Here is a 12,327-nt window from a genome sequence, read left to right on the forward strand (position 1 = left end):
GCCAGTGAACTGTTAATTGCCAAACAGACAGAGAAAACTACTGTGCCCGTTTCCTATGAAGCTATTTCTAAAGAGCCAAGCATTCTACGTTAGACGTGAGGTGCATACTGCGAACAGAACTGGTTATTACAATACCGTACTTTATGTAACTGGATGCTAGGCATGCCTGCTGTAAACTAGAGATACTCTTCCAACTAAATCTGTGCAGAAGTGGTTCTGGTCAATTAGAAGCGTGAAGATCATTTAGGTTAAGTGGGCTCATGGTGTACTTTTGACAAAATGAGATGACAACATGCAGGTCTACCACAACCTTTCATCTTTGTGCTTGCCTCAGGTTCCAAGAAGAATTGATCTCAAAGCTCCTGACGTTCTCCCGCTCCTACCATCCAGCCCATAAACAGCTGTTAGCAAATTTTGTTTGGGAAGGAATAAAATGCCCCTGACAGCTTGTTTTATTACTGAATATTTACTCCTACAAATGCCTTTCATCCATAGCTCTCAAAGCACTTTACAAAGCTTGGTAGTTATCATTATCCCCTGCTACGCAGATGAGGCACAGATCACATAAATGACACACCCAGCTCACACTGCAGGTCAATGGCAGAACTAAGAACAGAACGCTGATTTCCTGGCTTCCCGTCCAGCCCTCTGTCCACTGGATCAGTAAGAACTTAAGGAAGTAAGGTGTGTTTTTAACGTTTTAATCTTAATGAAAAGTATCTCTCTCTCTCTCTCTCTCTCTCAAAAGCATAGACATACCCAAGCTGATTCTTCTTATGGGCTCCTAAAGATTGTTTTCAAAGGGGAGACAGTATAGGGGTGAACTTGATTTCAAAACTGGACCAAATAAAGATAATAGGTAATAGACGCACCTGAATTCCAGACTAACAAGGAAAACATTCCCCGACATGAAAGAGTTAAGAAAGGTGCAGTAACAACAAGAGCATTGTGATCACCACGCAGTGGGGTAGACAGGCAGCCCGCACACAACTTATCCTTCATTCTAAGATCGTGGTGCAAACTCTAGAGCTCAATTTTCAAGGTACAATTGTAAAGGTCTCTCAGCTTGTCCGAATGTAACTGTCTATTTAAGTGCTCCTTATATAAAGATGAAAACATTTTGTCTCCTTAGAAGGTACGAACACACAATTAATTGCAGTCGCCATGGTGGGAGTTGTCGCCAGCTGTTGTGAAACTTACCACACTGTCTCATGAAAATTCCAATTCAGTGGACCACAACAAAATTATGAGGATTTCTCTTACTAGGGGAGACCGTTACTTATTGGTGAATACAAAAAAAACCCCAACCCCATGTAAATTGTTACACTGTCTATTAGCAGTGCTGCATTTTCTAGGAGGGCTATTCAATACCATCCATATAGATTTTTCTTGAAAATAGTGGTAATATTAAAATTACCCCAGTGAGGTTTCAATTCTCCCTACTCCCTCACCATATTATCAAGCTTATGTGTCGCTTCCTAGGGCCAAACTCTGTCATAAGCATAGGGAGCATATAATATTGTGCATAATGGACCTCTCTGCCTATCTAGAGAAATCCACTTCTGCGTTAAACACTTTTAAGATGCTTGGAGCTATGCACCATGCATCTGAGATTCCAGCCAGCAAAATTCTGAGCAGCCACAGTGAAGGTTTTCGATATCCCTGCTGACTTTAAAAAGTGGGACAGTCCCATTTTATTTGTTTCTATGTACTGATTTACACCTCAGTGCTTGGTCAGTTTTCTCCCACCCTCTTCTTGAGTTCCCCCATGCTTTTGCTCACAAAGACAAGAGCTGAATTTAAGGGGGTGGGGAGGGGCTGCTAGTTCTTGCTCCTGCTACATGGGACCCCTTGAGTCAGGCAATTAGTGGCTCACCAGCCTGCTGCCTTCCAAGTTCACCTTTCTGTCCAGTGCCCAGCAGGTAAGCAAGACATCTGTCTGAAACAGGAATTCCTATAGCTTATTGACAGGAAAAAGCATGACTGCCTGTCTCTACCCGGTTGGTGCCCTTATGAATTGCTAGATTAGCGTGCATGCCAAGGGGACCTGCTGTGGAGTGCACTTCACTGCTTCTCCAAGCAGGAGGAGTGCAGTGTGGTCCTATTCATTTGCCCACAATGTCGTTCAGGGATCATGCCCTGCTGCTTGTGCCATGACTGGATGTGTGGAATAAGAGGCCCCTACAATAGCTTCCTGCACTTGTGTACAAGTACAGCAGAGGGCTGGGCGGCAGTTAGCTCTGAGCATTTAAAGCAGAACCTTGGTTTGTATTCTTTGTTGCTATTTAATTGACTGATTGGTTTTAGAGTCTCCACGTGTATCATTCGGGGTAATACATGACAAGTAGCATGTTTCTGTCGTTTGGGTTGTCCCCATTTTGGGATCTCTGAGACTCGTGTTTCTAAAGTCTCATCTAAATAGTTGTTACTTGAACCTTAAATCCAAGATACAGAGACATTAAGATGATTAAACAAGAGAAGAAGAACCCCACTCTTACTGCACAGGAGCTTGCTTGTTTTTGCCTGTGATTTCTGTGAGGAAGTGTCATCTAGGGGCTAGGGCCTGGGGCTAGGAGTCAGAACCTCAGGGTTCCAGTCCTGGTTCTGCCCTGACTTGGTTTCTGATATCGGGAAAGTCACCCGACCACTCTGAAACACTCAGGCTCCTAGTGACCAAACACTTCAGCCCTCAGTAATGTAAAAGTTGCTGCCATTTTCAAATGGTGTTTCTGTTTAAGCTGTGAGGCAGTTCATATTGTTTAATGCAGACCAGGGGTGTGATTTTTCAAGGTTTCCATCTGCGGAACACCCAAATGAAGTCAATGGGAGTTGCTCCTATGGAACGCTTGAGGACTGGTGCCCGCATCTGTATCTGACCTTGCAGGACTCAGAGGCTCCACACTTTTGGAATAAGGACTCCAGAAATACAAATAAGTACCGACTTGTCCACATGTAGAAAGAGTTGCAAGATGCATCCCTTTGTCCAGATGTCCACTCTTGATGTACAATGATCTCCTAGGCATTTAGGGTCAGAGTTTCAAAACTAGTTGGAAGGAAGGAAGGAACTGTTTTCCCACTGCTCATCTGTGTTAGAAAGTTAACATAGATGTGGTTATACCCTTAAGTATTAAGACACTGACTTGGGAGCTTATTGTCATTGTTAAGTATTGATTTCAGAATGTTACACCTGGGACTCTTACATTAGTTAGCTCTTACTCACAGAAGTAGTGCCAATGACTTGATTAAAATTACTCCTATGAGTAAATGCACATTGATATAAACAAATATTCCACAGTTGGACCCTTTATAAGCAGATCCTTGCTGAAATGTATTGCCATGGGAAAAGCAGAACAGGAGAAATTTGCTAATCTTTGCTTTTGTTAATCTATTTGCGGATGAAATGGGAATCTAGTATAATACCTCCAAAAGTTGTTGAAAAATAAAGCATGTGATTAATTTTTGTCTTTGCAGTTCTTGTCAAACAGCAAAAAGCACGACTTATTAATACGGCTGGAAATTGGTTGATAGTGAAGCGTTGAAAGTACAAAAGTATCTGAAGACGAGAGCCTGCATTACTGTAAGTACACTTTCTGTACAAGTCTAATTACAATGTAACCTGATTTAGTATTTCATAAGAACAACATCCCAGAGTACATCTTATGGAGTACTGTTTCTACCTGTTACATGGCCTTTAAAACATGGCTATCAAGTCTGTCACTTTTTAAAAAGATGTTCTCAACAACCTTTAATCATGCAATAAAACAAAGCTTATGTTAAATAGTCTTTGACTGTATGTGCTGCTTGCCCTATCCGTTAAGCTGTTTCAGTGCATGGAGTCCAGTTATCAAAGAAATACACAAGCAGGCCGAGCTTTTGGGTTATGTTATGGAGGACAGCAGAGATGACTCTTTTCGTGTTTTTGACACAATGGAGCTAGAAACACACAGGCAAATGGGATGTATCAATTTCTGTCTAACGCAGGTCAGATTTAGCACTGGGATGTGCTGTCTGGGCGCCTTGCAAAGAGGAACTCAATCAGATGAAGTGTCCCCATTTGTGGATAGCACCTCAAATCGACACACGCTCTTGCTGCATGAAATAACTGGAATGCCAACGTACAATCTTTCGTTATTGCTACTCTGTGATGGCAATGACGTACCGAGCGGCATGTTGGCATTAATGCATGCAGCATATGGTTTTGAATAGAACAGTATTGAAAATATAAATAAAATCAACATTTAGGATCTTGCTCATGAATTGCTCCAGTTTAGCAATACATTGAGGCTGAAATTCTGTAACCTCAGCCTGAAACCCAAAGGCGTGTAACATCTTTTATTGCCCCCTAAAGACTTAAGCATTGTACTGAAATAAACAGCTTCTTTCTGTTCTGTAAGGTTTTACACACATAGTGGGTTGTGTTTGTGTGTGTCTCATTCATCTCAATGGAAGTTGTGTGGGTGCAGGAAAGGTGTTATTATCATGGCCTAGATTCCATACATTTACATCAGCAGAGATGGAGAGAGAATCAAGCTTATTTAACGCCTCCATTAAAAAGATATCTGCCAAGTGTGCAATGCTGCTTTTTAGGACTCACGAAGTATGTAATATAAATAAATGACTTTGAAATTGCTCGCTGCTGTTCAAAGAGCCTTGACGTATTCACAGAATAAAAATCACGTGGCATTTAAACTATATCTGGGCACCAGTCCCGTTAAGGTTAATATAGATCTATAAATAAACAGAAGTTTGTGTCTACTGGATTGCTAATAGAATACAGATCTCCTTGCGACTTACCAGGTACCCTGCTTGATCCGTCCCACCCAGGAACTGGCTCTGCTGTTCGTGAATAGAGGGTTGGGAGTTCGGGGATCTGGGAGTAAATGTAATTTACTGCATCTGGTGTCAGAGAACAGAAAATACAGTTAGATAATGTTATGAGCCCGAGTGGCTTCATTGCTTAGACAGCAGAGTGTTAACTTATCAACCCAAACAATAGACATCAGAGCTTTGTACTGGATAATTGGATCAAAGTAAACAAAGTGCCAAGTCACAGTCATGTGACTGGTGTTCAGCAGACTAGCTGAGGTAGGAGGGAACATGTCCAGATGACTCAAACTTTGTGTCAGTTGCACACATCAAACTATTTGTCAGGCGCTTCTGGATTTTATCAGGTCAGTGACCTCAACAACAGAATGAACCCCGTGTAATGGGTAGAATAAAGGATGTTTTATAGAGAAATACTCATATAAAATGAAGTTTAAAAACTCTGGAGGTAACTGAGTGATCAAATGGCATGACAGGCCAGCTCCTTTATATCAGTTATTTGGCATATTACTTTTGTGTTTTATAGGTTGGTGAGCTGACATTTGGCTGAAGTTTAACATGTAAGGGAAATACTGTCTCCATGCTGGTTGATCCCATGCTTACTTGACATTCGGTGGGAATAGAATACCTTGCAGTTCCACAGTGCCACCTTTCATCCAAAGCCCTCTCGCCCTGAGTCAATAGGAGCCTAACTTTAAGCATTAACTTTAGTAGAACTACTCACATGCTTACGAATGGGCACATGATTCAGTATCTTGTTGAAAAGGGACTTGAAAGTGGTCAACAAATATTGACTAAGACTCACAACAGCAGTGCTGGGAGGTAGACTAAGGGAAATACTTACCGATTCCTAAATTACACACAGATAGGTTAAGTGACTTGCCCAAGGTCGTGCTACCAGCCATGGTAGAGTCAGGAGCTCTCAGTCTCCTGCTCTAGGAACTTGTTTCCAGGTTAAACACACAAGACAAAGTAATTATTCAAGATGTTTGCATGCTAGGCAGAAGAAGAAAGACTAGATTTTGATTTCTGAAGCAATACTGAAGTATGATCACAAGGAGTATTTCCTTTGGTTTGTTAAATCAACTCCATATTTCCAGGCACAGGTGTTTGCCTCAATCTGCCTATCACTGCATTGATCCCTGGAAATCCTATAGTCTAGTGCAGGGGTGAACACACTTTTTGGCCCGAGGGCCACATCGGCGTTACAAAACTGTATGGAGGGCTGGGGTAGGGAAGGCTGTGCCTCCCCAAACAGCCTGGCCCCCACCCCCTATCCACCCACTCAGAACTCCCGACCCATCCAACCCCCTCTGCTCCTTGTCCCCAGACCACCCCCTCCCGGGACCCTTGCCCCTAACTGCCCCCCAGGACCCCACCCCCATCCAACCCCCCCTGCTCCCTGGGCCCTGACTGCCCCGACCCCTATCCACACCCCCATGCCCTGACAGCCCCCCCCGGGACTCCCACACCTATCCAACCCCTCCGTTCCCCATCCCCTGACCCCCCACCCCCGAACCTCCACCCCATCCAATTGCCCCCTGCTCCCTGTCCCCTGTCCACTCCCCAGGACCCTCTGCCCCTTATCCACCCCCTCACCATGCTGCTCAGAGCAGCAGGAGCTCACAGCCCCGCTGCCCAGCCGGAGCCAGCCACGCCACCTGTGCTGCCCGGCAGGAGTGGCGGGCCAGAGAGCTGGTGGTGCAGTGCACTGAGGCTGCGGGGGAGGGGGAACAGCAGGGTGTGTGCGAGGAAAGTCAGGACCCGTTATCCATGACATGGTGGTAAAAAGGCCGGAGCCTGGTCTACACTAGAGTCTCCACCACTGCTACTATCAGTAAAGCTGCACAAGTGGTGAATTCTAATCCTGGGCGAGTACTATGGATTTGACAGCCTGGAAGTCTTCCTCCATCTCTTGGCTGAGGCACCTTAATTGAGTGAGAAAACTTCCATTGCCACTGCTCATGCTGTATCCGCTGTGGGTGTAAATGGAGGACAGTATTACCTAATGCTGCCAATCCAGCATCTGTCACCACTGCAGAACCCATATTCCTCATGGAAACACATAGATGTGATTTGTACCAAGTGCCTTTGAAAGCAAGGGCTGGGTTTGGGAAATATTCTTTATTTCACACCTCAGTGGGCAAGCGTAAACCTCAGGAACTGGACTTTTTTGTTTTAAATGCATAGCACCTTCTGAAAGCTTTTTTGTTTTGCTGCAATAAGGCCTGAGAGAAACAATTATTTAAGACACAGCTCACTGAGCAATGGACAGTAACAGCTGCTCTCTCTTTTACAAGGTTTCTTGCCTTTGGTGAGACACGGGTACAGTTCCTCTGTGCGGTTATTCTGGGAATCTGCATCAGCACGTTTCTGAAATCTGTCTGCCACACGCAGAACTGCTGGCTCTTTCCACGTGCCAGGACATGAAGCAGTTTGGTCTGGAAGCAATGGAAATCCAATAAATAGTTGTTCAACCAGACTATGGAGGGTCTGGTTGGAACAGAAACTGGGTACCAGGACATCTGCGTTGCATTTCCTTCTCTGACAATAAATCTCTCTCGGGCCTTGGGCGAGTCACTTCATTTCTTTGCTCTGCTTTCCCCATCTTTAAAAAGGGAACAATAATTACCTTAATGATAGGGTGCTATGAAGGTGAGCTAGGTTAAAATGTTTATATTATATGGAATGGATATTAAACACTGTGTGTCAGGGCTTAAGCCAAGCTCTAACTCCCAAAGACAAGGATGAGACCTAATGTGGCAGGCAGATTATCCACATCTGCTACTCTGGGGTTCTTACTCCTTCCTCCGAAGTAGGTGGTGCTGGCCACCATCTGAGATAGACCATAGGAATTGCCCGTGTGGATGGAACCCATGTTCCTAAAACAAACTGAAGATGAAAAGAATGATGTTGTTATAGAATTGCTGCCACCTTACTGTCTGACCTTGGTCACATCCCTCAACCTCTCTCTACCTAGCATTTTACTCAGCATCTTTACAATGGACACAATTGACCTACTTCGCAGGGGTGTTCTGAGGTTTAGTTAATGTTTGTTCAGATAAAAGGTGCTACAGTGCATAAGTGGAAAGATATGAATCCATTTGTTTCTTTAAGTGGATTTGGATATTTTGCTTTCTCCTTTTGGTTTGTTATGACTCTTTAAAACATTCTTAAAATTGGTGCCCTGGCATCGTGGGTTCCTTAAAACAGATTAAATTTTAGGATTATGGCATTTTCCACGCCATCAACCAAATGAATGCTTAGGAAAACATATAGGGCCACATTTCCAAAGAGCTCAGGGCAGATTTTCAAGGGCTCAGTACCCAGAAATAGGTCTAGGCTTGCAAACGAGCTCAGCACTCATGAAGGCACGTAAATTAGGCTAGAGTTACAAAAATGCAGCTCCTATGGATATACCTGTGACTAGATGTTCACATTAGGACCTCCCCAACACCATGAGCGCTTTTGAAAATCTGGCTGCTTATTTTGGTGCCTAAATGCGAGCAGAGCTCTTCTGAAAATTCTGGCCCTGGGGCCCAAAGTCCGTTCACAGTTATACCCGTGCAACCCTCTAGAATTCCATGGAGTAGAACTGGCACACATAGATACATCGAGAGCAACTCCATGCAGCTAGACTGGATAGACACATATGTAATGGAGATCAGAATCTGGTCCACAGGGTGTATATTTATGTCCAGATTCCAAAAGGATTAAAAAATCAAGTTTGGCTGAAAGGCCTGGATTTCATTAAGCTTTGGTTTGGGGCTATAGCTGAGTGACCAATGTTACTGTAAATGTGGCATTCAGACATTTTAATGGGAATGGAGCCAATAAAGAGATTAATAAAAAAAATTCTACAGCTGAAAAGTAATAAACAGGAGGGATGAGCTAAAGATAACAAAAATCCACACTCTGCTCTTTTGAAGATCTCTGTGGCATCTTGCCAATTTGGTTTTAGACCTCTGCCTGTGAACAGGGCAGAGGGAACAGTAATGGAGTCTGCTCTATCTTTTCCAAGCATCTCTATGTGAGGAACACGGTATGAGTCGGGTTTACAGGACTGTCGTTTTGCCAGACAAACTCGGATTCATGTTTAATCCACCCACAGGCTTGTGCCTATGGGCAGGTCTACACTAGAAGCGCTATACTGGTGCACCTGCTTCACTGTAGCACGCCGGGTGAAGATGTTCTATGCCGAAGACAGAGCGTGCGCCTGTCGGCATAATCAACTCCACGAGAGGCAGAAACTGTGTCGGCTGGAGAGTGTCTCCCACTGACATAGCGCTTGAGTGGACAGCACTTAGGTCGCTGTAACTTGCGTCGCTCAGGAGGGTGTCTTTTTCACACCCCTGAGCGAAGTAAGTTAGATCGACTTAAGCGACAGTGTAGACATGCCTTAAATCTATTACATTTTTGCAGGCCATGTTCATTCTTAATCAAACTCCTCTGAAGCCAATGGAATTATGCCAGCAATGAATTTGGCCCAGTGTGTTTCCTTGTCTCTTCATACTTCATGTCCAGTCTAGTAGCATCTTCTCAATCATTCCGTTTATTAACGGTAACTTGCAAAACCCATAGCGTCACTGCCATTGTGCTTACTGTTCTATTGGTTAAGACAACGGCCTGCAATGAGCTTAGAAAAAACATGTACGGCCAAGAGATACTAGGGTCAAGCTCATCCCTGATGTAACTCCAGTTCAAGGAGTCACACCAGATGTGAATATGGTTTATACTTAGTAATTGCTCTCTGTAATCCTAGCCTAACAGAGAGTGATGGAATCACAGTATCCATACAGCCCAGCACTATACTGTGTCGTCGCTGTCCAGTGCGGTTTTGTGCAGGGATAGCTGATGTATTTTGTAGCACATCTCATGACATGTTTAAATGAAAGGCTTGTCAGCTCTTTGTCTGTGATGTGCCACCAGAGCACTGATATGCTGCAAACTGGCTGTAGTGTGAGGAGGTAAGAGTCAGCATGTGACAGGCCTGCTGTCCCCAGCCTAGTCATTGCCATTCTGCTTCCTCTCACTGGGGGATCTGAAGCAGTCAGTCAAAGTGCAGTTACGCTGTGGAAAGTGACCACATGGGAGCGATGTTTATTTGCTTCATTGACGTAGAGTTCAAAAATGGTCATTTAGAAATAAAAATATGACTTTTTCCATCTTCCAATTCAACCTGGCTTCTCTCTGATCCATGAATCATTTTTATATAGTCACTTTTCTGACATCTGAATAAAAAGGAAGATGCTCAACAGCCAGTGTCTCAGATGGAAAAAACATGAGCACAGACCAATTTATTCTCTGGTTTATGGACTCTGCGGCATGGGTCACTTGCCTGGATCCTCTGGGCATATCTCACTTAATCAAGGTCCTGCCAGTTCATGGGCCTCGAGCACTGGAGCACCTCAGCCCCTCTTTTTGTGGCCTGTGGCACACAATAGTTGGGTCTCTTCAGGGCTGTAATACTTGTGTCTGATTTCGGGAGGGCCTAGTGTGGGTGTTGGTGGCCTGTGCTGTACAGGAGATCAGACTAGATGATCTGCTGGTCCCTTCTGGCACTAAACTCTATGACTCCAAGTCCTTCAGGGAGTGTCAGCAATTGACATGAGGGTCATGAGTGCTAGACGGTGCACTCAGATCTTTGCTTTACAGGTTATTCCTTCATTATCCATCAAAGGCTTCCTTGCACTTTCCTCTGAGGGATCTGGGAGCGGTTACGGTCAGAGAGATGGTTGGTCTGCAGCTGTTCAGCTCTTCCCATTTCCTCTGAAAGGTGTTTAAAAATTTACATAACGAGACAGCTCCCTATTGGCTACAAACCCATTTCTTCCTACTGAGATCAGCTATAGTTTATGCTTACTAACTTGTCTCCAGTTCAGACGGCAGAAAGAAAAAAGATTATTAATTTTTGCCAAACACTGATCTTTGTCAAACAATGCCCCCCAATCATCCATGTGGTGGGCTTGCAACATGTACTTTCTCTGGGAGAGCAGAACACAAGAGACTTAACGGTTCATTCAGGATATCATGTATAGGAAGACCTGGTCCTCGCCCTGAAGAATTTATAATCTAATGACAAGTAACAGGTGAAGGGCAGTGGTAGAACACAAGCGAAGCGGTTACGATGATGGTAGGCACACATCTCATCAGCTGTATTTTTGCTCTGATTATCTATTTATATTATAAAAGCTTAGTTTGAGTTTGCATTGGATTTGGAAGTTCCTGTCAACCTCTGCGAAATCCTGCTTCTTGCAAACCTGTGAGGAAAATTAGCCTCAAGATGCAGATAAACTTTAATGAGAGGAGACGGCGCTTTCGGATCCTCGAGAAGCGCCACTAGCGGGGGTGCTCTGATAATGCTGGAAAATACCATGGCCACCATTTTATAACTGGGGTTGCCTACACTGAGACACTTAGGATCAGTTTTACAAAGGCATTTAGGCACATAAAGGTGCAGATAGACACTTTTGTAAATACGATTTGGTACCTAAGTGCCTAACTCCCATTGAAATCAAGCAGAGCTGGGTGCCTAACTCACTTCGGTGCCTTTGAAAACTATCAGCACCTTTGTGCCTAAATACCTTTGACTGTCTGGCCCCAAAATATAAGTCGCCATTTTTTCAAAGGTGCTGAGCACTTGCAACTGCCATTGACTTCGGTACCAGAAAGCAGAAGACCAGGTCCCCTGGTATATAAGTGCCCACCTATGGATGCAGGAGATTAACGGTAAGAACCCATGTTAGAAATGTCTGGCCTAAGTGTATGGTTGTGGCTGGCCCTGCACAGGTACGTGTGGAGGATGGATGGAGTGAGAAAGGGTGCAGAGGGCCCTGCCCCAGCTTGCACAGTGCCTGTCACAATCAGCAGCATTCACCCTAGGAACAAAACATTTGCCTTGCTAGATTGGTCTCTATTCTGGTGTCCCTCCTCTGGCAGTGGCAATTCCAGATGCTTCAGAGCAAGGCCAAACAAAAACAATTGTATAATAAAGTCTTCTAACTGGCAAAGATGTATCCTGCCCTGCAGGTAGAATTCCTTTCGGACACCTGTAGGCAAGATGAAGCCTGACATATGTTAGGATGGCCTCAGGAATGTCTGATCTGGCTCTTACTCTTACAAAAAAATCCTCTCACCACTGACAGCCTATAAATGTTTCCAATAACACAGCATTTAAAGAGGAGGTTACTGATGTAACCTGCATCAGTGAAGGGAGGCCCTTTGATTTAGTTCAGCTGGCAGTCTTCCCCAATGCCTATATTAATTCTTCCTGCTGAGATTACTGGTTCTGTGGATGAAGGGAAAGCAGTGGATGTATTGTTTCTTGACTTTAGCAAAGCTTTTGACACGGTCTCCCACAGTATTCTTGTCAGCAAGTTAAGGAAGTATGGGCTGGATGAATGCACTATAAGGTGGGTAGAAAGCTGGCTAGATTGTCGGGCTCAACGGGTAGTGATCAATGGCTCCATGTCTAGTTGGCAGCCGGTATCAAGTGGAGTGCCC

General features: G+C 44.3%; 1 protein-coding gene across 5 annotated transcripts in view; it reads right to left on the reverse strand.

The window, feature by feature from the left end:
• PALM2AKAP2 (PALM2 and AKAP2 fusion) overlaps positions 1-12,327 on the reverse strand; it is a 388,058-nt gene that overhangs the window by 200,660 nt on the left and 175,071 nt on the right. For all 5 annotated transcript variants that reach the window (XM_048849554.2, XM_048849553.2, XM_048849551.2 and 2 more), the window contains exon 6: positions 4,795-4,896. In XM_048849554.2, the coding sequence (XP_048705511.2) occupies positions 4,795-4,896 (102 nt within the window). The remainder of the gene's footprint in view (positions 1-4,794; positions 4,897-12,327) is intronic.

The sequence above is a fragment of the Caretta caretta genome, chromosome 5 (assembly GCF_965140235.1).
Source record: "Caretta caretta isolate rCarCar2 chromosome 5, rCarCar1.hap1, whole genome shotgun sequence".
In the NCBI taxonomy this organism is placed as follows: domain Eukaryota; kingdom Metazoa; phylum Chordata; order Testudines; family Cheloniidae; genus Caretta; species Caretta caretta.